Source organism: Hemicordylus capensis, chromosome 3 (genome assembly GCF_027244095.1).
Source record: "Hemicordylus capensis ecotype Gifberg chromosome 3, rHemCap1.1.pri, whole genome shotgun sequence".
NCBI classification, from domain to species: Eukaryota; Metazoa; Chordata; class Lepidosauria; order Squamata; family Cordylidae; genus Hemicordylus; species Hemicordylus capensis.
The window spans coordinates 214,867,233-214,892,493 of record NC_069659.1 but is presented as its reverse complement, the minus strand read 5'-3'; the positions used below and the strand labels follow the sequence as shown (position 1 = coordinate 214,892,493).

At 44.6% G+C, this 25,261-nt stretch overlaps 2 protein-coding genes across 17 annotated transcripts in view; one reads left to right on the top strand and one right to left on the bottom strand.

Annotated features, from left to right (window-relative positions):
* SH2D4B (SH2 domain containing 4B) overlaps positions 1-4,117 on the bottom strand; it is a 312,315-nt gene extending 308,198 nt beyond the window's left edge. The window contains exon 1 of the mRNA XM_053309720.1: positions 3,990-4,117. Coding sequence (XP_053165695.1) covers positions 3,990-3,996 — 7 coding nt within the window. The 5' untranslated portion in view covers positions 3,997-4,117. The remainder of the gene's footprint in view (positions 1-3,989) is intronic.
* The window catches only part of LOC128350875 (rap1 GTPase-GDP dissociation stimulator 1-like), a 158,275-nt gene extending 138,743 nt beyond the window's left edge, over positions 1-19,532 (top strand). For 14 of the 16 annotated variants that reach the window (XM_053309716.1, XM_053309705.1, XM_053309700.1 and 11 more), the window contains 5 exons: positions 4,026-4,151; positions 10,136-10,275; positions 13,680-13,806; positions 14,633-14,761; positions 19,302-19,532. In XM_053309716.1, coding sequence (XP_053165691.1) covers positions 4,026-4,151; positions 10,136-10,275; positions 13,680-13,806; positions 14,633-14,761; positions 19,302-19,444 — 665 coding nt within the window. In that variant the 3' untranslated portion in view covers positions 19,445-19,532. The remainder of the gene's footprint in view (positions 1-4,025; positions 4,152-10,135; positions 10,276-13,679; positions 13,807-14,632; positions 14,762-19,301) is intronic. The other 2 variants (XM_053309715.1, XM_053309706.1) reach the window with 1 other exon arrangement.
* The last annotated feature ends 5,729 nt before the right edge of the window (positions 19,533-25,261 follow it).

Below are 25,261 nucleotides of genomic sequence, written 5' to 3'. Positions count from 1 at the left end.
AAATGCAGCTGAAGCCACACAAATGTATCTGCTGATGTGGGGAAGAAGAGGAGGGAGGGTGAGTGGTAGGGGAAAGAGGAAATGGTGGAAAGTGGTATGAAAATATTAACAGCCCAGAAACAGCTGTCCCAGTTCTAGCCATAGGAAAGAAGGACTATGCTTTTGAAGCTTCCCTCACTGCTCTAAACATACTGTCAATGGAAGTCAAACATTCATGAGAGTCAAACTAGACATGGTAGGGATCAGCCAAGTTTGCTTGTTCATGGGTCTGCCCCTCTGTTGAATAAAGTGGGGGATGGGGTCTTGTTTTAACATCAGAAGAGTGCATAGATGAAGGAACCTGGACCCTCACCATACACTACTGCTTGAAGCACTTTTCTCCCCAGCCTTAAATTACCTTCAGGCCCAGCTTTACAATCATGCCCTTCTACAGATCTTAGCCCACTTTTTCTGCTGATCTCTCAAGTGCTGGAAGAACAGCAATGATCTATTAAGATATCACTGAGATGTGGGAGGGGGCATTTCATTGTGTTGAGGAGGGACCCCATGCCCACAAATGTAGTTTTGGAGGGCAAATCCAGAACTTCTCTCAAGAACCAAGAACTACCCCCTATGAAGCAGCAAGCACACACGCTTTGCAGCCACTGAATGCTCAAACTAAGTTCTGAAAGGAGGTTCCTCTCCTTCTGTCAATCAACAGGGCACAGCCGATAAAACTGGAAGTTTGGCGGGGAGAGAATTGGGAGAATTGAGGGAGGAAAGGAACAAGAAAAACCATTGACAGTTGGTGTTAACAGGTACATGATACAGGCTATATAAAAGGAAAGGGGGGGAGAAAGTGCCAAATGCATGAACAAAAAGAGGATGTTCTAAAAACAGACTGACAAAAGCCTTAACAAGAAGGTGGCAAGGGGTAGACACATGATGAAAGCAACAAAATATACTATGTCAAACAAAAAAACCCTACTCTGATAAGACCCTCTCAGCCCTACAACTCACCCTCCTCTGCCCATCAATGCCCTATTCTGCCCCTTCCTAACCAAACTAATACTTGAGATTTCAGAGCTGATGCAACATTTTTGTTGTGGGTTCCACTTGTAGATTATTGTTTGCACTAGGTCTGGAGCACACTTTAACTACTGCACCATGCTGGCTTTATTTACCGGTAAAATCCAGAACAGCCCTGATAAAGGTGTTTTTTGCCTGGCTGTCCCTTTTAAATATTTGTCAGATCATTCGTACCAAGCTCTGGCTTGACTATGACAACCTGCATCTTGCTTCCCAGTTCAGCTGACCTGACCTGTGAATCAGAATTCAGATTCTGTGAATCAGAATCTTGAAACCATTTTTCACTCACATATATATTACTTGATTTTTCATCTCTATTACTCAACACTTGAAGAACAGATTACTACTTGATTAGTAAAATCCTGTCCTTATTTTGCATTTTGGGGAGATCTTAAGAATGCCTTTAAAAATGTTTCCAGTGTGCACTTGTGTGCTCCATAGTTCTGTAGATATCAGTCCCTTCCTCATCAAATCTGCAGATGATGTCGCAGGGGAAGTGTATCTTGACTTCAGTGCTCATACATGTGAAAGTGTTTTGACATTTTGGGTCTACTGGTGTATACAACATTCCTGCCATTTCCCATCCATAACCACCTATATATTCAGACAACAAATATGAGTTGTAGCTATTTTATAATCAATGCAACCAGATATCTTGTGATCCTTTAAAACAAAAGGATACTGTTGTTTCACTATTGCAGAACAGAAAAATACAATAGGCAGAGATGAGCCCACAACAATGTGTAGTGGGGAGAGGGGTAACAGCTGGTGATCCTTGGTGTGAGAGTGTTATACACATGTCCCTCTCTTCATCTGTAAAAGGCTGGAGATTATGATATTGAACTCAAGAAAATACTGGACCAAAATGTTTTTTTGAAGCAATGAACTTTTATGTCCTGACATCTGACAAGGCACAAGTTAGATTTATTCTTCACTCACATTCAATTAATTACCATGGGAAAGTTGAAAAGAAATTATGAAAATGAAGCAGAGACCAAAACACTTGAATTGGTTTAGCTAGAGGAGAAAGATGTTTAAAAAAATTAACCCTGCAAAATCCAATTTCTGCTACCCAGATGTGTTCAAATCTGCACCACCTAAAGCAATCTTGCAGTACAATGTATATTATCAGGCTTGTGTAGAAACTGTATTCCCCACTGATTCACTAGATATCCTTTTAAAAATGAGAAAAAGCAAACACACAGCCACAGATGAAAAGTCAAGCTGAACATGAAATGAAATCAATTAGATACAGTATTTTAAAAATGTATGGATAGACACAAAGGGTGTTATTAATTGATTAAATCCTCTGAGTCCTGCCAGGGAACTCTCTTTGAAAATTCTACCACACTCAAGGGTCTGCAGTTTGAACTTTCTGCTACCGAAGCCCAAGGAAATTACAAACAAGCTAATTAATTGTTGGCTCCCCAGCATGATCAAGGTGCCAGCAAGGGATGCCCGCCTGCTGCACTTGCCCTAGGCAAGAAGGAAACACACAGTGTCAGGAAATTGCTTGGTAGGTAGCAGACGTTTGCTCTTAATTATTACCTGCTTCACCAAAATAGGCTGGTATGAGGTAGTGAGAAGGAGAATGTGTTCCAAAGTAGAAGTGATAAATAATCAGGCAAAAGAGTGGCATGCTGACTTTGAAACAAAGACAACGGTCATTTATCATGGGATGCATGTGGGGGTGTAAGGGAGAGGGAGAGTTATCAGACCAGGCATGGGTTCTTTATCATTAAGAAGTTATAAACATAAATGTTAGAATTTCAGCTAGCATAGTTGCCACCACCCAACAGTTACGGCTGGTGACTTTTTGAGTTAGTGGAGCTGCAGTTTTTAAACCCCACTCCCTTCCCTGCAGCATAACTTGTATAGCACTTTAGAAGGAAAGGATGCCTTTAAACATGTGTAGAGTGCCAACGTGGCTCAATTGAGATACTCTTAATATACAGTTCAAACTCCGATGGTAAGAGAGAAGTTGAGCCACATGATGAGTCAGGCTGCCCTGTCTTTCTTAGGAATGGCTTCAACAAGTCTCTTTCACACAGAAACCTACAGGCACTTGGTAGGGTTGCAAAGAAAGCCTTGGGAAGGATATTTAGATGCCGTGACATGTCTATACCTACAAAGATTAGAATCATTCAGACAACGGTTTTTCCCATGACACACTATGGATGCAAAAGCTGGACTCTGAAGAAGCAAGATAGAAATAATATTGATGTGTGTGGGGTTTTTTAACTTTGGTACTGGAGAAGACTTTTGAGGACACCATGGTTATAGCCAGGAAAACAAACAAATGGATCATAGAACAAATCAATCCAGAATTTTCACTCAAGGCACAAATGAACAGGCTCAAACTATCCTACTTTGGCTTATGTGAAGACCCAGCTCCCTTGAGAAGTCCATAATGCTGGGGAAAGCTGAAGGAAAGAGAAGAAGAGGACGACCAGCAGCAAGGTGGATGGACTCGATTACAACAGCAATGAATGCATCACTGAGAGACCTTAAAGGCCAAGTTGAAGACAGATCATCCTGGAGAGCATCTGTCTATGTGTTCTCTAAGAGTCGACACCGACTTGACGGCACTTAATCAATCAAACAGTCAATGTAGATCAAATGAGACAGATTGGACTGACTTCACTAACATGAGAAGAAACTGATTTAAGCCACTGATAAAAATCAAATTTTCCTTTTGTACTTCAGATTGTACACAGTTTTCTTACTAATTAAACCCATATCAGTATGAAAACATGTTAATATACACTTAGCAGAGCCTTTATGCTGCTTAACAAGAAATCCAAAACATTTTGCTCAAACAGCTATTCTATGTGCAGACTCTGTAGTGCATCAGTTGCACCTTCTGTTGCTTTTAGCAGTTTAACAATAACTTGGCTTTAGAATACTGAGATCAAGCTCACCAATCATAACTCCTCCCTTCTTGTCCCCTTTTCCAGTGGCTAACAAAGTTCAGATGCTGAATGAAGGGGTCAGCAAGAGGATCCAGATGCTTTTGAGATCAGAGATGCCTCCAGTTCAATTTAAACTTCTTGGAACACTACGAATGTTGATGGATGGTCAAGGTAGGAACATGCCAAGGACAGCCAAGCTAGACACATTTTAGGATTTATTCACAAGCTGCGAAAGGAAGGGAATGACATTGTTGTATTATCACTGGGAGAAGGACTATCTCTTACCAGTGTGGCTGGCTCAAGTTCAGCATGTCAGACCGACAACATAAGGGTCTTTTTGACAGCAATGAAAGAGATAGCTATTTTAAAATGTAACAAGAACAGCAGGCAAATGCAACACTTGTCAAGGTAAAAAGACAAGGCATTGGAAAGAGTGTTATAAAACCAGAGCAATGGAAAGGAGAGCCCAGAATCTGAGAGAGACATTGTAATAATGTGGCAGTCCTTCTTCCTTCATGCAGAGAGACCAGATTCTAGAGCAGCTCCTTATAGAATCCAAGTAGAACCCTTCACTCCCTCGTCTTGTCACCAAGCCACACTGTGCCTGTGCACCCCCATGTCAGCAGGTAATATATCTCAAGTAGAGGCCCTCCTACATCTCACATAGGATAATCCAGTGGCCGTACCAGCAACCCCCAAGGCCGCCAGACCCGTGGCAGTGAGTTAAAATTTGAGCTGTGCCAGACCATTTCAATGGCAAACTGGCTTGACCTCGAGCCGGTTTGCACATACCTGTTATAGTCAGTTTCCAGACTGACAGAAGCCAGTGCAAGACAGGCTATTATGAAGTAAATCAGCAATACAGCATGTAGCAGGTGGAGAAGAAGCTTCAACTATGCAGGCCTGACCTTTCCACTAGGCAGAACTGGGCAGTCACCTGGGTTACCAGTTCTTGGAGGGCACATAAACAGTGCCAAAATATAGCACTGCCAATTATTCCGTCTCTCCCTCTGTACTGCACCTCTGAAGTGGTTTAAGAATGAGGAGGGCTGGTCTTGTGGTAGCAAGCATGAATTGTCCCCTTTGCTAAGCAGGGTCCACCCTAGTTGCATTTGAATGGGAGACTACATGTGAGCACTGTAAGATATTCCTCTTGGGATGGGGCCGCTCTGGGAAGAGCACCTGCATGCTTGCATGCAGAAGGTTCCAAGTTCCCTCCTTGGCATCTCCAAGATAGGGCTGAGAGAGACTCCTTCCTGCAACCTTGGAGAAGCCTCTGCCAGTCTGAGTAGACAATAATGAGCTAGATGGACCAATGGTCTGACTTAGTATATGGCAGCTTCCTAGGTTCCCAATGTAATACTGCCCCCCAGAAGACCTGCACATTCTGCACCCCAAAATACAGTCTTCTTTGCTCACAGCACCTCAGCCACCAATAAACAGCTAGTCCCAGAAGCTGCACTCCCTCTTGTGAAGATGAATTGCCTGCCTTGGTATTCATAAGAACATAAGAACAGCCCTGCTGGATCAGGCCCAAGGCCCATCTAGTCCAGCATCCTGTTTCTCACGGTGGCCCACCAGATGCTGCTGGAAGCCACAAGCAGGAGTTGAGGGTGTGCCCTCACTCCTGCCATTTCTCCCCTGCAACTGGTTCTCAGAGCCATCCTGCCTTTTGAGACTGGAGGTGGCCCACAGCCCTCCGACTAGTAGCCATTGATGGACCTCTCCTCCATGAAGTTATCCAAACCCCTCTTAAAGCCATCCAGGTTGTTGGCTGTCACTACATTCTGTGGCAGAGAGTTCCACAAGTGGATCATGCATTGTGTGAAAAACTACTTCCATTTGTTGGTCCTAGACCTCCTGGCAATCAATTTCATGGAGTGAACCCTGGTTCTAGTGTTATGTGAGAGGGAAAAGAATTTCTCTCTCTCCAAATTCTCCAAACCATGCATGATTTTGTAGACCTCTATCAGGTCTCCCCGCAGTCGTCTTTTTTCTAAGCTAAAAAGCCCCAGGTGTTGTAGTCTTGCCTCATAAGAAAAGTGCTCTAGGCCCCTGATCAACTTGGTTGCCCTCTTCTGCACCTTTTCCAGTTCAACAATGTCCTTTTTAAGATGTGGTGACCAGAATTGTGTGCAGTACTCCAAGTGTGGTTGTACCATAGTTTTGTATAAGGGCATTATAATATTAGCCATTTTATTTTCAATCCCCTTTCTAATGATCCCTAGCATGGAATTTGCTCTTTTCACAGCTGCCACACATTGAGTCGACACTTTCAACGAGCTGTCCACCACGACCCCAAGATCCCTCTCCTGGTCAGTCCCATCAGCATATAGTTGAAGTTGGGGTTTTTCGTCCCAATGTGCATCACTTTACACTTGCTAACATTGAACTGCATTTGCCATTTTGTCACCCACTCCCCCAGTTTGGAGAGATCCTTTTGGAGCTGCTCACAATCTGTTTTGGATTTCACTACCTGGAAGAGTTTGGTATCATCTGCAAATTTGGCCTCATCGCTGCTTACTCCTGCTTCTAGATCATTTATGAATTAATTAAAAAGCACCGGTCTCAGTACAGATCCCTGGGGGACCCCACTTCTTACTTCCCTTCATTGTGAAAACCCTCCATTTATACCTACCCTCTGTTTCCTGTCTTTCAACCAGTTAGCAATCCACACATGTACCTGTCCCCTTATCCCATGTCTGCTAAGTTTCCTCAGGAGTCGTTGATGAGGAACTTTGTCAAAAACTTTTTGAAAGTCCAGGTATACCATGTCAGCTGGATCACCTTGATCCACACACTCGTTGACACCCTCAAAGAAGTCCAAAAGGTTGGTGAGGCAAGATTTACCTTTGCGGAAGCCATGCTGTCTCACTCCCAGCAGGGCCTGTTCTTCTAGGTGCTTTACAATTTTATCCTTGAGGATGCTTTCCATAAATTTGCCTGGAACGGATGTTAGGCTAACTGGCCTGTAATTTCCCAGATCGGCCCTGGGCCCCTTTTTGAAAATCGGTATTACATTAGTTTCCAGAAAGAAAGAGTCTCAAACTGGATTTCCAAATGAATAGAAGCATCTTAGCATCTCAGAAGTGTTAGATTTTTTGCCCCCACAATAGACTGGAGACTCTCTCCCACTGTATCTTCTAACCAGCTTGGGCTAGTCTTTTGCTGTCCATCTGTGTGGGCTGGTCATTTGGCCTCATGCATGAGCAGCCTGCATGGCTCAGGATAAGCCAGGGCTCTGCACTTCTTGGCTGGAGGGGTGCCAAAGTCAAGCTTCACCTAGGGCCCCAAAAACCATAGGGCCAGCCCTGCAAGCATGTACAACAGTGTGAGGGGGATATGATGGGACTCCCTCAAGCAACACCAGTACCAGGTCTTGAGTATCCAGGGATGTGGAATGCTGAAGATAGAAATCCCAGCAGAACTGGACTGCAGCTCAGAAGGAAATGCTGTGGTACATTTTGCAGGAGATCTAGGCAGGTTAGGGAAGGGAGGCAGGCAGGCATCGAGATGCAGGAAAGCTAGAGAAACATGCCTGAGAAACACCATCCTCAAACAGCCAAGGTCAGACAAAGATGCAGGGCTAACCCATAAATATTTATAGCCAGATCAAGAGGGACACATGGACTGCTTAGGTGGGTGGAACTATGCTGGAACCCAAGAGAATACAATTCTTCCAGTCCTTTGTAACTTTAAGCGCCTTGCTATAAGGCGTAGCAGCTTCTAGTCCTGGCAGGCAGCAATTCTTGGCCAGAGAATTAGGGTGTTACAAAATAATTGTTTCTAGTTGCATTTGTGAAATTTTGGAGCATCTGGAAGGTTTGTTAGAGGAAAAAACATGAAACGGGTGGAAAGCTGAGGCAAGAAAAAGGGCACTTCCTTTCCATATCCAGGCGCTTGCTAAACAGAAACTACCTTTTCCTTTAACTAAACATTTGTTTCCGATGCTTCACATCCAGGTCTGGATTCTAGCCCACCAAATTTTACTTTTGGAATCAAAGCAACATAAGCCATCCTGCCTAGCATGCAACAGCCCAACTTTCTATAAAGATTTAACCTTCCGTGGCAGTGAGCTCAGAAGCCTCGCATCTTAATTGCCGTCTGTTCTATTTACCTGTGAGTCAACACTGGCCTTAATTAACACAGCACAATACACTCCTGTGAACATATGTCTACTAACAAGTTCCTGCTAAACTAGCCGATTGCATTATCTAGTGTAAATTCATTACCGTGACAATCACACGGTGTGTTGATGCCTGCAGAATTTAGAAAGGCAGGTTTCTTTTTTCAGATTCTAGAAACCTAAACCCTTAGTACTGATAACATTTCAGTAGCACCAGCATAAGAAGACAGTTGTTTACCAACAGGAGTTCTGAATACATCTGCAACAGAGTTCCCTGCTATGTGCATATAGCCATGAACTCTTTTTGAAAAGTATGTTCCTGTGAAAACCACGTTCAGTCAGGTACAGCTTTCCATAGGTGCCAGTTCACATGAGCACTTGCTGACTGCAGGCACAGCATTGGAGTGACCACTTGCACATGGGAACAGGAAGTCAGACATAAGACTACAAACCAAACTCTGTGGAATGTGTGAATTTCCTCAACTGAAAAACATCTACTGTGTAGCATTTAATATCCTGCCCTCCAGTTATCTTTTTATGCAGTGCTATCCATATACATGACACTTATTTACATTTTATATCCTGCTCTTCCTCCAAGGAGCCCAGAGCTCTGTATTACATACTTCAGTTTCTCCTCACAACAACCTTGTGAAGTAGGTTAGGCTGAGAGAGAAATGGCTGGCCCAGAGTCACCCAGCAAGTATCATGGCTGAATGGTGATTTGAACTCGGGTCTCCCCGGTCCTAGTCCAGCACTCTAACCGCTACACCACGCTGGCTCTCTTGACACTTGACAAAGAATAAGATGGGTCCCTGCCCCAAAGAGCTTACCATCTAGATATCAACTTTCCCCTGTGACAATCTTGAAATAATGATTAAACACTTAGGGAGAGAACCATTTGAGGAGAGCCCTAAGGCACAGAAGGTGTCAAGAAAGAGAGTGATCAGCTGTATCTAAAACAGCAGGATGAGGACAGAAGAGAGAACTTCCATCTGGGAGTAACTGGTGGTTTCTGAGAGGGCAGTTTCCTGAAGTGTATGGGTGGAAGTCAGATTGGAAGGGGTCAAGAGTGGTGTTGCAGAAAAGAAAGTCCAGGCAGATAGGAGCAAGCAGGGGTGCACGTAGGTAATTTTGGTGCCTGGACCTGAAGGGCTTCAGAGCCCCCCACTCCCCTGCCGCGAGTTTTTTAAAAAGTTAAGGTGTGTTTTTTACTGCGGCACCAAAAACTTCAATAATTCCAGCTGCCATGTGCACGGCTGGAGGGGGGGGGAGCCGAGCAGGCCTCCCCCACCCCTGTGGTAGTGATGATGTCAGGGCTTGCGACACTCTATTTTAACCGAACAGGCACGCTGGAGCAGCTCACAGTTCTCAAGGGCCACTGGGCAGAACAGTCAGGCCCAGTGGCCGCTCCCTCTCTGGCCCCCCCACCAGGGGGTGAGGGAGGCCTGCTCGGCTCACACCCCTCACCCCAGCCGTGCTCATGGCAGCTAGAACTGTTGAAGTTTTCAGCACTGTGGTTTTCAGAGCACCGCAGCAGGGCGGTGTGGGGTGGGGTGGGATGGTGGCATGAGCCCCCCTTAGGCCTTTGGAGGCCCTGGACCAGGGCCCCAAGGTCCAGGGGTAAGAACACCTCTGGGAGCAAGCAGTATATTCCAAGAGTTTTGAAGCAAAGAGTAGAAGAACTGGGCAGAAGTTGGAGAGGGAAGATGGGTCAAGAGATTTAATTTTTTTTTAAAAAAGGATAGAGGCATCAGTGGTGCCTCTATGGGGGTGGTGGGCATGGGATAGAAATGGATCTGCAATGGCTCACCCACTCATGCAAGTCATCACCTGACACTGCAGACAGCAAGTGGAAAACATGTGGCTGTAAATAAATGGGTCTTCTTAACCCCGTATGGATGTATAACTGAAATGTGAAAAACCCAAGCACACCTTCACCTGAAGTCATCAACTAAAGTAGAATATGGAGGTGATAGCTGTTGCAATGTAGTCCATCCACAAAAGTGTTCCAATCTTTTGTCTTTTACAGCTGATGCAGCACAGGAACTGGGTCAAGATCCCATGCTACTCAGCAGACTGGTGCAGTGGTGTGATTCGAAAGACCATGCTGGAGTCTGCGGAGAAGCAAACCGCCTACTAGCTTCACTTTTACGTCACAGTCAATCACAAGTATGAAAGGCATTGTGTTTGATTAGGTTTTGAGAATCATGATGCATATTTAGAATTCTTTCATGAAATATTTCCATAGAGTATTTCAGAGACTGTTGTTTCACAAAATATTGTCGTTCACATGTCTAGATCTACTCAGGCTAGCACAGCCCTACTTGGGTAAACCTGGTTGTGAGAACTGCTGGGATTGGTCCCGGTCCCAGCACTCCTCCACCAGTCATGTGCAGGAAGGTAGGAAGAATCCTGCCTTCTCCCCAGCCCTCTCTGGCCCCATGTAAAATGTTGTGAACAACCTTATTCTCTTTATTGGCAATATCCCTGTGTCCCTAGAGTCAAATAGCAGCTTGTCTCACCCACCACCCCATAAGCAACTAATTTTAATGGACATCATCAGTTTTGAAGAGAGGATGAGAGGGGCTCCAGCCCCCACGATTTGGATCCGAGTCTGTCCGTCGCCAATCCCTACGCCAAGGATGCCTCCAAAACCCCACAGACACATGCTAGAAAACTAACCACACATTCTACCCCTATTACCAACAGGTAACCAATGAGTGCATAACTCCCCTCTCCCCTCTTAATGGCCACCCTTGCATTTATTGCGTATCTACCCAACAGAAAACTAAGTGCAATGGGCAGGAGGAAGTGACACAACTTCACTTTTTCATTAGCTGTGTTTTATTCATGTGCTCCATGGTATCCAGTGGTATTCAGGTTCAAATGTGAGCAAACAAGTACTTCCTTGGCCATCTTGTGAAAGGGCAAAATCAGTGCCTTCCCCGTGCTCTCCTCAGAATGGTTGCCATCATTCCTTAGGCTGCAGAAGTGTTTATAGAAGAGATATAGTTTATCATCTGTAGGTTTCTGGAGCAAAAATACATCACCTAGCAATATCTGTGTTTCTGTAATACGGCACCTACTGATGCATTTGTGTGGTGTTTCATCTGGCAGTTTTTACTATCAGGCATATACACACACTGTATACTTTTCATTCAATATTACATTCTGGAGCAGAGGTTTTAAATGTTGTAATAGTCAACCTTCCCAAAAGGGGAAACAAAAATAAGTACTTCCAAGAATAACAAAACGAATACCAGCAGTTTGTATTGCCTAGCAATAATGCTCCTTCAAAGCCCAACTTATTTTTATTTATTTAAAATATTTCTATACCACCCAAAACATGCATCTCTGGGCAGTTTACAATTAACATCATTTAAAACATCAAATCAATTAACAATTAAAATCATTTAAATCATTAAAAACATTTAAAACCCAGTATTAAAAATTTTAAAACTATTAATTTTAAATTAAAATTTTTAAATTTTAAAAACTAATTAAAAGCCTGGGTGAAATAAATGATTCTTCAGTGCCTTTTAAAAAGATGCCAGAGATGGGGAGGCTGTTATTTCAACAGGGAGTACATTCCAAAGTGAGGGAGGGGGAAGGACTCTGAAAAAAAGTCACATGGGTTCTTAAGAGTCCCTTCCCCCCATTTTCTTGGCATGGGGGTGGGGACAAAGAAAAATTGGAATAAAGCTATTATTACCAACTTTAAACACACAGCCACTGCTCCTGTGCCTTTAAGAGGCAGCTTGATCTGCAGACATTCACTGGTGATGCCTTGCTGTAAAAAGCATCACTTGTTGATTTTTGTAGATCAAGCAGCCTTTGAAAGGCAAAGGAGTAATTCTAGCTGAAACATACATCCTTCTTTATGCCAGTTGAGGTGAAAGGAGCACTCTCTCCTCTTCAATGAAGAAATGCACTGGAAGGAATCAAGAGATACTCTGCTGCTTCCCAGATAACATAAGAAAATAAGAACAGTTCTGCTAGATCAGGCCCAAGACCTATCTAGTCCAGCATCCTGTTTCACACAGTGACCCACCAGATGCCTCTGGGGAGCCCACAGGCAAGAGGTGAAGGCATGCCCTCTCTCCTGCTGTTGCTCCCCTGCAGCTGGTATTTAGGGGCATCCTGCCTCTGAGGCTGGAGGTAGTCCACAGCCACCAGACTAGTAGCCATCGATAGGCCTGTTCTCCATAAATTTGTCTACAAGAACATAAGTACTACAATGTTATTTTTCATATTCAGTCTTCTTGGGTAATTCATTGGGTTTACGTTTTAGACTTTAGTGATCAGACTCCCCTCCCTCTAAAGAGTTAACTGGAAGTGAACCCTGTCTTGACTGACAGGCTGGTGAACTCCCGGGTTCAGCCAGTCAGCACACCAGGTGTGTGGAACCTAGAGAGGAAGAAGGGAGGTCTTCGTTAGAGGAAGAAGTTAGGAGGGAGGTGCACAGGAGTACATGCAGCCATGGAAGTTGGCTGCAGGAGAATGACTCTGCATATCCTTGAAAGATAGGAGGACAGGAAGCTTGAATTCACATCTTTGGCTTCAGGAAGATTAATTTAGGGGAAAGTTTGTTTAATCAGACTTTGCATTACAAACTTATATTTCTTTGGTGTGCATGCTTTTGCATATTCCTGATAGTGTTCTATTATTGTTTACCTGTAACATAATCAAAATAAGAAACACTAGCCTACACCCATCCTACCTAGGGTGTTGCAAAAGACTCTATAAACATTTAAGAGTGCGTTAAGACAACTTCTTTTTGTAACTTATTACGTGTTTTAACTGTATATAAAAGCTGAGAAAGCTTCAGATAGAAGCAGTCTTTAGTAGTTGAATAAAACTGGGGTGTTTTTTTTTTAGTTCTTTTCATTTTATAAGCCTCTCCTAGTTGGTTTTTAACTCAGGACAAGGGGGGGTGCCAAAGGAGGGGTTTTTCTGGTGTAATCACATCCTCAAATGGTCAGATGCTATCAGTTTTCTCACCACATGCAGGGTTGCACATGGAAGATTTTTGTACTTGCCCAAGAGCAAAATAAAGAATTTTCTCTGGGATTCCACCCCAAGCCCTGGGAGGTTCAAGCAATGTCAATACAAGGGGTGGTGGTGGCAGCAATTTAAACCTACCAGGTATATAGTATAGTTTTAGGAGAAGCCTAGCCAGGCATCTCAAGCAGAGATGATTCAGCATTTTTCCCCCTCACATGTGCTTGCTCTGAGACAAAGGCTTTAAATCCGCTACATAGAGCAAATGAAGCAGGACCAAGAATTGGAAATTTGAGGGGGAAGCATTTGAGAGAAAAGCTCTCCTGACATTCAAAGTGAATCAATCTACATCCATGCAAACAGATCTACATTCAGAAGTAACTTTCATCTCCAGCTGGGAAGACATTTATCTGGGTAGGAGGGAATCAGACCCTTTTTCATGTTCAGGGGCAACATTCCCATCCATTTCTGAGCTGTCAGGAGGGAGCTACCATTCCACTAATACCCAGAAGAGCCTCATTTTTCTGTGATGTTTTAAATGAGCTAATCCATCCCTCTTGTTTTGTAAACAGGAAGTTGTCAAAGCCATTCAAGACGCCCAGGGAGTGAAGCACCTGGTCTCTATGGCAACCAGTGAGCACGTCATAATGCAGAATGAAGCTCTGATTGCTTTGGCCATTGCTTCTGCAATCAATTTAGGTATTCATACCCTTTCTAGATGTTTTTCCTTAAATGGGTATTCCAATTATCCCTGTTTGGTTAAATGACCCAATTCATTTACCAATACTTTTACAGATAAAGCAGGTTTGTCTGTATGGGCTTTCTTATGTCTTGGGGCCCAGTGTCTCCCTGCAGGAACTGGGGTCTCTGGTAATGGGACACTAGGGCAGACAGTTTTGGATGGGTGTATCTTCCCAAAAGTGTGGGGTGGGAGACTGATCAAGGCACATGAATAAAAGAACCGTTGCTAAAAAAAAACAAGGTCAGTTCTAAGAAAGGTAGGTTTTAACTACCTAATGTGAGGTAGTAAAAAAGGAGAGGTATTGTATCTGAGCTATTTACAGATACTTTACTTCACAGAATTGGCAGGAGCAGCAGAGTGGGGGGAGGTAGGGGTGTGTGTGTGTGTGTGTGTGTGTGTGTGTGAGAGAGAGAGAGAGAGAGAGAGAGAGTGCACAAGCATGCAGCAATGTCACATTGGAAGAGGTGGTCTAGCTTGAGCCCAGGTAGTCTTAGTTCCAAGGGGAAAGTGGTGATCACCCTGAAAACAAGGCTCCAGCTCAGCTTCTTGAAGAGCTCCAGTCTGAGACTTTTGAAGACATGTCACACTATCCACTTTTTGAAATGAAAGCTACCAAAGAGGCCAAACTATCTTAATTAACCAGGGATGCTCCACCCTTTTCACACAAGTCTGGTTTCCTGGAAGTATAAAATATATAGGAGAGTAAGGATCTGCATCTCCAGAAATGCCTTTAAGGAAACACAAGTTTAGTTTATTCTATTAAATGTGTCCTTTCCTTTTCAGAAATAATCAAAGCAGCATTTAAAGAGGCCAAGCTTGTTCAGAATATACATAAACTTCTCCAGGATGAAAGCACAGGTCCAGAGGTGAAATATAATTCAATAGGTCTGTTGTGCAGCCTCTTTAATTCAGGTAAATCTCAATCTGTCTTGAATTGTGTCATTACAAAATGTGAAAGCATGTTATGTTACTAAGTTTGCAGTCGAGAATCTGTAGAAATGACCGTGTGAGGTAGCAGGGATCTTCTCTCAAGTATGTTTCAGTATTCACCCACCAAAAAGAAGTGAATTAAGATCATAGAATGTGCAACTATTTCACTTACAACAGTGTTAAACAATTGTTCCAGAAACTTTTTGCCACCTTAAGCAAGTAATGATCTGGCATTACTATATCTTAAAATGGATTTCTTGTGATCCCACTAGCAGCATGCCTCTCTAACTCAAATAGTATGGTAAGACATTATTTTGCACGGCAGTGCTTCAGATAGGAGTCGTGATGCTTAAGAACACCTTGAGCTCATTCACAAAACCAAAAACTGTGTTCTACCTAGGTTTAGGAGCTACATGTGCTTTCAATTTTTGGTTGTGTGGTTTTGGTAGGAAGAAAAGCTACCCAGGTTTTCCTCTTACCTTGCTTCCACACAACGGAAAATTGGGAGCACACAAAGCTCCCAAACCCAGGCAGAACACAGCTTTTGATTGTGTGAATTAGGGATGTGCACGAATCTGTTCAGAGGCCTTTCTACAGACCTCTGAACTGATTTGAAGGTCCAGCTGTTCAGCCAGTTCAGCAGGGATAATGCTCTTACCCCCACACACACATTTCTCCCACCAACGTTGTGATTAAAAATGGTTGCATGGGGGAGCAGCGTACCTCCTTGCCACCCCGGTGCGCATTGGGCCGGAAGTGGGCATGTCACACACATGCGTGTACACTGGGCACTTTCAGTGTGGCGTGCACCAGGGCAGCAAGGAGGTATGCTGCTGCCCCATGGGACCATTTTTAATCACAGCGCCGGTGGGGGATAAAAGCACCCTCCCTGCTCCTGAAGATAAACACCCCACTACCGAACCCAGCATCACTGGTTCCATGCATATCCCTAGTGTGAAATACCTCCTTGTATCCACATACTATAATCTGCCCTGACCCATGTCACTTTACAGAGTGATACAAGCAAAAACCAACAGGTTCCTGCCCTAAAGAGTTTAGTCTACAATTAGGCAGTAGAGAACAGAGGGAGGAAAGGAAGTAGCAAGTGTAGCAAGGGATAAATACATGCAAATACAATTCCCTTCTGCTCTGGGATGAAGACTAAGAGGTCTAGTCAAAGGCTTCACACAGGAGACAGGTAAGAGCTGGCACAGGGCAGGGAGAAGAGAGAAAGCAATGATAGCAACATGTAAGGTATTCTAGCGGGGAGGTCCATGCAACTATTTTTAAGTGGTAGAATTGTTTTTAAGAGAGCAGGACTTGAAGCAATTCAGGGCAGATTGGAAGGAACAAGGGTTACAGGCAGGGGCTCCTGGGAGGACTTTGGGAGTTTAAGCAGAAAAGGGGCGACCTTGGGGAGTTTTAAATGTCAAGACTATGAGAGTTTGTGCTGAATAAAGGATGAATAGCCCAGATCACACAGAGTGAGTCCCTCCCGCCCCCGTGCCAACACACACTTATAGTATATGGTACTAGGGTAAAGACTCCATACAGCTGGAGGCAGGTATCCAAATGATGAGCTGTTTTTTGCACTGGCTTCCAGGAGGGTGTTTATAAGGTTCAGACTGCTCCACAGGTGTTTGTTTTTCTTAATAGATCAAGATGAGACACTGCCTAGAAGTCAAACAAAATGCTAGGAGGTAGAGGAGATTAAAGTATGGCATGAAAGCAGATAAGCTCTTCGCAATAGCCGATCTCTCAGAGGGGAGTCAGCAGCTGGATTCCCCACAAGCTGATTGGCTCTTCTGGTGGGGTACTTTGCATTTGGCCAATGTGCAATTTTACTTCCAATTATATGTTGTCTTTCTGCCAAAGCTGAAAAGATACCATTTTCCAAAGCAGTTTACAATGTAAAATAACGGCTTAGAATCTAATAAAGACAATGCAAATGGGAAGGAGAGGGAAGAGGATAAACAACCAAATTCAGGTATCAGCTTTTGCATAATGATTACATAATGAGTAGGCAGAATGGCTGTTGCAGGAAATCATTCTAGGGAGAGAGGAGCCAACTGGCAGTTGGTCTCAGCCAAGGCCTTGATGTCTCACCACTCCCTTTGAGGCAGGCAGATGGCATGGACTAGTCTTTCACTCTCAAGTTAAGCCAATGGCTCACGTTTTAAAGTCTGCAGTGCTCACAAACCTATCTCTTCTGTTACAAGGGTGCAATTGGGCCATTTAGGGCACAATCCTTACACATGATATAAACACCCCACAAAAAGCTGCTTCCTGCATTGTGCCTAGTATCATTTCTGAACCCACACCTGAAATTGGGGAAGGACGTGGACAGAAGTTCCCCTGCTCATATACGTCTAACCATGTGACTATCTAGATTATACTGTATCAGAGCCCAGCTTCCTTCATATAGTCTAGGAGCATATGTAGTTTCATGGCAAAGTTTGCGAGAAATTTAGATGGGTGGTTTTGTTTGGTTTGAACTCCTCCCTAGATGAAGAATTACCATGGTGTCACTCTTGCATGTGTGACGCTTGGCTATGATGACATCAAGATGGCCGCCATCACACACATCTTAAACCTCATTATCTCAGTAATTATTTGGCCCATTTTGTTATGTAAGGTGTCATTGGAAAGGGATTTTCACAAGCTACAATACAGTATAATACCATATCTTTATTCCAGTCTTTGACCAGCATAAGGTAAAAGAAGAAATACAAGCTGTGAAATTAGCAACTATTAACATAAAAAGTAATAGAATCTATGCCTAGAAACTGTGAGCCGAACTTGGATGCGAACTGCATGCATCCGGCACACGCAGGCATGTTAGATACACAGGCATGTTAGATACGTCTGCCTTTTTCCGGTAAAGGCGGCAACAGGGCAGCAGGGAGGTACGCTGCTGTCCTGGTGGCCTTTCGAAACACGGACTGCCGGCAGGTAAAAAGGAGAGGGAAGGGTAAGTGCACTCTCCCCCACCCTTAAAGCAGAACTCCCCCCCCCCGCATTTGAACCAGTGGAACCGCCCACTGTTCGAACTGACCCGGAGGCCCATAAAGAGCCTCCGAACCAGTTCTGTGCACATCCCTAATAAAAGCTGTAAAACTTAAATATAAGTCTCTATGTATAAAAAGCTACAAAATCCATAAAACCTTGCAAAAGCTATAAGACTGAACGATGACTATAAACTATAATAAAAGTAATAGGATATACTCTGTGCTATCTAAGAAGCTGTGGCAGTAAAATCAGTAGGACTGAGTAACTGGATAACAAGTATGAGCTATGTCTTGTCAGGCCTGGTTAACTTTTGCTGGCGATCAGATCCCAATGAATATTACACGCTGCCATGCAGAACTTGGCAACATTGTATGTTATGTGGATGTTGCAGTCAGAGAGTAGTAGAGAGACATAGAATTGGCCTGTACGGCCTGGCCACCTAGTGAGTGGTGGGAGGATAAGGGTGTTGTGGATGTCTCTGTAAAATAAGCAGCGTAGGAGGATGTGTGTGATGGTTTCAACTTGCCCAGCCTCATAGGAGCACAGGTGTTCTGGCAAGGAGATCCGCCTATATTTTCTGTCTAAAGCCCCCGAAGGGAGTGTGTTGTAGCGGGCCAAGGTGAAAGTCCTACAGTAGTTAGGGACCTCTAGCCATGTAAGATACTGTATGCAGCTGGTGTTACTATATACAGATTTTCAGCGATGGGGAAGTTTGGAGCCCTGCCTAAATCAGTTTGGCACTCAGTATCCATAATGCACTGTTTAAGGAGTGTTCTGCCCTATTCATGACCCGGGGAGAGCCCGAGTGATGATATTTTCACCAGCAGGGTTTGCTTCCATGTGGATTGATGTCCATCCTCCAGCATTAAGGGGACTAGTCACATTGGGAAGGATAGTCTTAGCCAGTAGTTAAGTATGGACATCCAGTCTCCAGACTCCACTTTCAACAGGCCTGCCTCCAATTGCAGACTGGTGTTAAAAGACAAAGCGGGAAATACTACTCTTAGGAATTTGGACTGCACTAGCTCCAGAGAAGCTACAAAACATGACATATGATTCCTGGTGATCTCTCCCCTCTCTTTTTTAACATACATTTTTTTACATACCAAAAACAAGAGAGAGTTATTTTTAACATGGATTTTGAACTAATTGGCCAGGATCCTGGCTTAATCTTAACCAGAGTAGACCCATTGATCCCTATGAGGGGAAATCCACTTTGGCAGCATTTCCAGCTGAAAGCGTGACATGATCAAACTATACAATATTAAAACCATGGTAGTTTTTCATCTAGGGAGGATTCAAACCAAACAAAACCACCTGTATAAATTTCTTGCAAACTTTGCCACCAAATAGACTTTGTGTACACTATGCTCCCAGACTAGTAGTGCAGGAAGTCAAATCCCATAATTATTGTGAGTCTTCTCCTAATAGATGGACCACATTGCTTACTAGCTCAGAGTCCTTATTGTTGCAGGCCTGGCTGTCCCATTAAAATATATTTGATCTCTTTTAGGTGACCTGAGACAAGAAGCTGAAGAGGACAAGGTTAAAGAAACCCTGGAGAAACTCTGTGGCCACATCAATGGTAATGTAGCCAAACAAGCTCTAATGGCTCTTCAAATACTGAATGAGGAGCACAGCATCTTTGAACAATAATTGGTGGCATCAGTCTGTTTATCCATTGCAATTTTCTGCACACAGTGTACTGCTGAAATTAAAGTATTGCCTTGGCTAACAAGTGGCACTTCAGGTTTGATCTCTTGTCTCCAAGTATACACCTCTCTTTCTATTGCTACAGCAGGTCTATTTTGAAAAAATATTGAAAGGTTTGCCTGTAATTTAAACACACACAGACACACACCTACCTAGTGTGTGTTTAAACACTAGTTCACAGAATTCCTGCACATACTGCTACTAATGTTACATTTCTGCACCATCCAAATGAACAATGCCTAGGTGGTTTACAAGATTAAAAATCAGCAATTAACACAAAACAGAACAAAGACAGTTAAATAAGAGGACCAAATGGATGATTAAGAAAGCGTTAAAAATGCATCTTTTAAAAGGTTGACAACAAGGTCATCCTATGCATGTTGGGAGGAAGTGCATTTTAGAGCCCAGGGATGGTTACCCCAAGCTGCTGCCAGGTTGCTGGCAACCAGAGGCAGCAGACCTCCACAGATGACCTCGGTAAATGGTGAGGGTGCTATAGAAGGCAGGATTTGCTTACATACTCAGTCCTAACCTATTTATGACTTTATTTTTAGGCGATAACCAGCACCTTGCACTTCACCCAGGAACATATAGGCCAGTCATTTTATAGTTAAATGTCAAACTAATTGCAATAAAAATGTTTTAGTTTTTATATTTATAATTTTTTGTATTGAAGAAGGTATCCCAAGAAACATACCCAAGGTCTACCAAAATCTGAGTGTGGCATTTTTTGGGAGGGAGTGCTTTTTTTGGACAGCACTTCTGGTTTTCACTCAAAGTGACATGAACTTAGAAAAATGCACATATCTGGTCTTCTGTAGGTCCAATTCATTTAAAACTTACCTCAGATGAAATACTTTAAGAATTGATTGTACCATTAAGTTAAAATGCTTTCTCAGATAGCTTACACTAGGAATATGCAGAAATATTGAGTATATCTTTAAACAAACAAGGAACTGATGCCACTAGCAGATTAAGGGAGAGGCAGTAGAGGCAACTGCCTATGGCGGCAAAATCCCCCCAGCAGCAAATTTTGTTCAATTTTTTTTTTTAATGTTTAAAACTCCTGCCGTGCAGGAGCGCGGCAACGAGAGCTCTCTCGCACCCGCCCACCAAATTATGATGGCGGCGGGTCAGGGCAAGACAAATTTGTGGGCGTGCAGCACAAAGAGAGCAGCAATACCCGTCCTAACCCAAGCCCGCCCACCTCCCAAATGACTGCAGTCGCCCAACTTTGGGCCTTTCTGCGCATGCAAATCTCTGTGTGCCCACAAATTTGTCTTGCCCCTACCCACCGCCATCATAATTTGAGAGATGGGAGGGCAGGTGTGAGGGAGCTCTCGCCCCCACACTCCTGCACCGCAGCAGTTTTAAACATTTTTTAAAAATGCTTTAAGCTCCCCTCTCTCCTTTCTCCCTTGCTGCTGGGGTGGCAAATCTTTGGCTGTCTACAGGTGGCAAAGAGCTTAATCACCCCTGACTGATGCTGCATGCCCCAAAGTGATCCTTGGGCCACCTTGAAACCCCCCCCCCCCACACACACACCCCTACCTACCTCACAACGAGAAGATTCTCCCCTACAAGATATTGTAGCATTAGCCTGACCCAATGCTATGTTTCTGCACAGGACATTGCCAAGCACACTGCTCCTCTGGTCAGAAATGTCTAGTATATATTTAAACAAACAAGGATCTGGTGCTGTATACCCCAAACCACAGGATTAGACGTCTCTCCTCCAATCAGGGATCACTTTCATGAAAAGAGCAATTTTGGTGACATTTGACAGAATTATTCATCCCCGTCCCCTGCCAGTTTGGTTGTGCTGGTGCATTGCAGTTTCCCTCTTCTACAACTGCAGTTTGATCTTCATCCAGAAGAGCATCCACATAGTGTCATCTTTTCGGCAGAGTGAGTGGGGTCACACTCTACCAGGCCCTGCAGCCAGGCCCCCTGCGCAGAGGAGGACCCACTCCCTTGCCTGCTCGAGCCTCCACAGGATTGTGGCATAGGTGTAGCGCCCACCCCAAATAGCCTGCAGTCTAAAATGTGCCACCAGGAGAAACAGAGAAAGAGACCCCTTCGGTTGTTCATTGCCCCACAGTAGACTTGCAGCCTTACCCTGACTTCTGAACTAATCCTCCCTCTCCTTGTTCTGCGGGGCTTCTTTCTAAGGAAGGAGGGGGGATTGGAGCATGAGCGCTAAAAGGAGGAGTGCCCAGGTGTGGGTCCCCAGATTTTGTGTGACTACCAACTCCCACCATCCCCACTTACCCCCAGCCCCACACTGTCCTAGGGACAGCCCTGCATCCACATGTGAGGAGAGCTGGTCTTGCGATAGAAAGCATGAATTGTCCCCTTTGTTAAGCAGGGTCCAGTTTCTTCCATTTTCTAATTGACCTTTTTGCCTGCCTCTCATACTGGCAAAAACCAAGAGATGCTGGATTCATTGGAATTCAGCAGCTTGTAATCCATTTGTAACAAAATTTAAAAATATTTAGAAGTAAACTCAATTAGTATCTTTGTACATATTGTCTGTATAAACTGTACTTCTACATGTATTATGCCAAACAAGATCAAGTAAAGCAGGTTATATATAGTAAAATTTATGTTCCCCTGCTGGCATGTTTCCCATGTTTCTACACGGGCCACAGTACCCATAAGCACAATTGCACAGATTACTACTTGCAGAACCTCAGTTACAGATGAGAAACCTGCTTTTATCAACAATAAGGTCATTCTAATTATAATTCTAATTCTAATTGTAAGTTGGGTGGGTGGGTCCACTATCAGCCCTACTGTCCCACTACATCTCTTCAGACCCCTTTCTCTTCCTCTTTTCCCAGCTTCCTCCTTCTGGTTTGTTTGGCAACCATGGATTGGATCCCAGCTAGTGCTTCCACAGACTGAGGAAGCTCCAGTCACAGAAGGTGGTTGGAGCGGTTTCTGTCGATCCCCTTTTCTTTGCAGATCCCTTGTGCCCTCCCTTGGGTTTTCAGGGGGTAGAGAAAAGGAGAGGGGAAATCACCCCTTATTCCTTGTGCAAAACACCTTCCACTCATGGAAGCACTAGTTGGGATCCAACCTCGATACCCATCATCCAAATACTGGAGCATGACTGTCTTATATACATTCCTTTAAAAAAGCAAAATTAGTACCAAAGCTATAGGTTTATTATTTTGCCTAGAAAATGAAATTGGAATGAATACAGCTTCCCAAAGTATTAGAATCTGCCCTTGTTGAGTGAACCACACAGTTGTTCAGTTTTAGACTCAAGTGCTTCACTAATCCAAAAGATGAGCTCCATACTCCTGAGACCTCACAATTGCCCCCCGGGCCAGTTTTAACTGGGGCCCTTGAGCCCCCTTCCCCTGAGTCATTTCTTCCACTGGGTAAGTAGGAATGCCAATGTTGTATGGTGGTTAGGAATCTGAGCCAAGTCAGGAAGTCTCAAGGATTGGTTTTGCCTCTGCCATGAATTCACCTTTCTCTTCACACACTTCCATCTGCAAGAAGGGTAGAATACTGGCCTCTCCTGCACACTCTTCACATCCTATACCATAAAATGGTTAGGTGTGCGGCCGTGCTGCCCGTGTCTTTTTGGCCTGTGCTGCCTGGGTCTTTTTGGGCCGTTCTGGGCATGCGCAGAGCGCATGCCCAGATCGGCCCAAAAAGACACGGCCGCCCAGGCACAAGTGGCCATGTTGGGTCCCGGTAAGAAGAAAACTGGATCTTTACTCTTTATTTACTCTGGAAGAAAATCACGCGAAATAAAAGCCAGCAGGCGGGGAGAATTACAAAGAGCAAAGACTGCTGTCTTTGCTGCCGCCTTTGGTTTCTCGGAGAAGACGCCACCGCCCGACTGCGACTGCAGTCAAATAGTAGATTTCCTCATGACTTCTATCTATGCCCCGCCAGTGGGGGAAAGTAAACACACCCCAGACCCTGTCCTTCACTCTAGGCTTCTTTTCCTCCCTAAGACTATGATCGTACCCGCCGCCGCCTCCTCCCCACCGCCGCCCCCCCCCCATTTCCGGGGCTATGCCACTCCATGTCCGACCAGCCAGCCCATAGGAGGTGGAGCCGTTTCGTGGGCAGACAAAGGGCCTGGCGTGGCTTATCGCCGCTGCAGAAGTGATCCCGGGAGGGACACAGGCACAAAAATTTCCGCCTGAGAAGCGAGACCCGGGCAGCTGCCTGCCCGGGACGGTGCGTCAATGAGTTGCGAGGTACCAGAGCTTCCCCTGTCGGGCCAGCGGGAGGGGGAGGCCAGCCACGGACTGCCCTGAAACCGGGTCTTCGATCACCTTGGAGGCGCGGGAAGGCAGGCTGCGGAGTTCTCTATCTCCCCCCACCCCCTTGCTTTTCTCGTAGTCTGCTTCCTCGGGGCCTTCTGATTATGGGCGAGCCGAACACTGAGCCGGCCCTTCCCGGGTGCACGCATTCTGCTGCAGAGCGAGTCTCTGAAAAGGCGCTGAGCTCTCTCTTGCCTGAAAACCGCGTACACCGGACTGGAACCCCTTAATGAGCTGTAGCGTTCCCGACTCTGACTACAGCTGTTCTTGACAGACACCCCCCCCCCCATTATTCACACTATCAAGCTATTAAAATATCTAGGCAGGTAAAGACGGAGGAGAGCGTTGCTGGTGTCTTCTGCGCTCCCTGATCCTCAAGGTTGGGGGGAATTGATGAAAGCAAAGTCTCCAGTCTCTGGGGCCTTTCCCTAACAGCCCCACAGGAGGAGACACGTCCATGGAGGATAGCGGAAATGAAGAGGGTTTTTGGCAGTGCTCTCATCCAATGATTTAATGCTGCTAAAATATAGCAACCCCATAATGTATGCCAACAAACATAGTTTATATTATCAAGCTTCCAATTAGCATGTTTTCTTCATCAAGGAAGAAGGCAGAGAGAGAGAGAAAGGAAGGAGTGAGGGAGGGAGACAGGACAATAGAAAGAAGGAAAGAAGGAAGGAGAGAAAAGAGAGAGAAGGGAGGGAAAAGGACAAAAGAAAGAAGGAGGGAGGGAGGGAAAGAAGGAAAGAGAGAAGTAAGTAAGGAAGGAAGGAGAAAGAAAAAGGAGAAAGGAGTGAGGAAGAAGGATAAAAGAAAGACGGAAGGGAGGGAGGAGCAGCCAGCTTCAAAGAGCGAGCCCGTTAAAGGAAGAAAAGAGGAAAAGAGAAAGAAACAGAAAGAAGGGAGTGAGAAGAGGTGGAAGAAAGGAAGGAAAGGAGAGAGAAGGAAGGGAGGAGAGAGAGAGAGAGAGAGAGAGAGAGAGAGAGAGAGAAATGAAGGAAAGGAGGGCGAGAGGGAGGGAGAAGGAAGGAATGGAGAGAGAGAGAGAGAGAGAGAGAGAGAGGAAGGAGAGAGGGAAAGAGAAAGAAAAAAGAAAGAAGGAAAGGAGAAGAGGGGGAAGAAAGGAAGGAAAGAGAGGGAGAGAAAAGGAAGGAATGAGAGAGGGGGGGGAAGGGGGGAAAGGAAGGAAAGGAGGGCGAGAGAGAGAGAGAGAGGGAAAAGGAAGAAAGGGCGGGGGGGAGGTACTAGCGCCCGTTATTTTAACGGGCTTAAAAATACTAGTGTTATCATAACATGTGAAGTGTTCTGCACTTCCAAAAGTATTCCATTCATTACAAGTATCAGTAGTAGACTGGTGAAATGCACATGTAAATACAAGCTACCAAAAAACTGGACCTGACAAGCATGCACTATAGAGATAGCTTCAAGAAGAGCGGTAGAACACATTTCATGTGATTTCACAAATGAC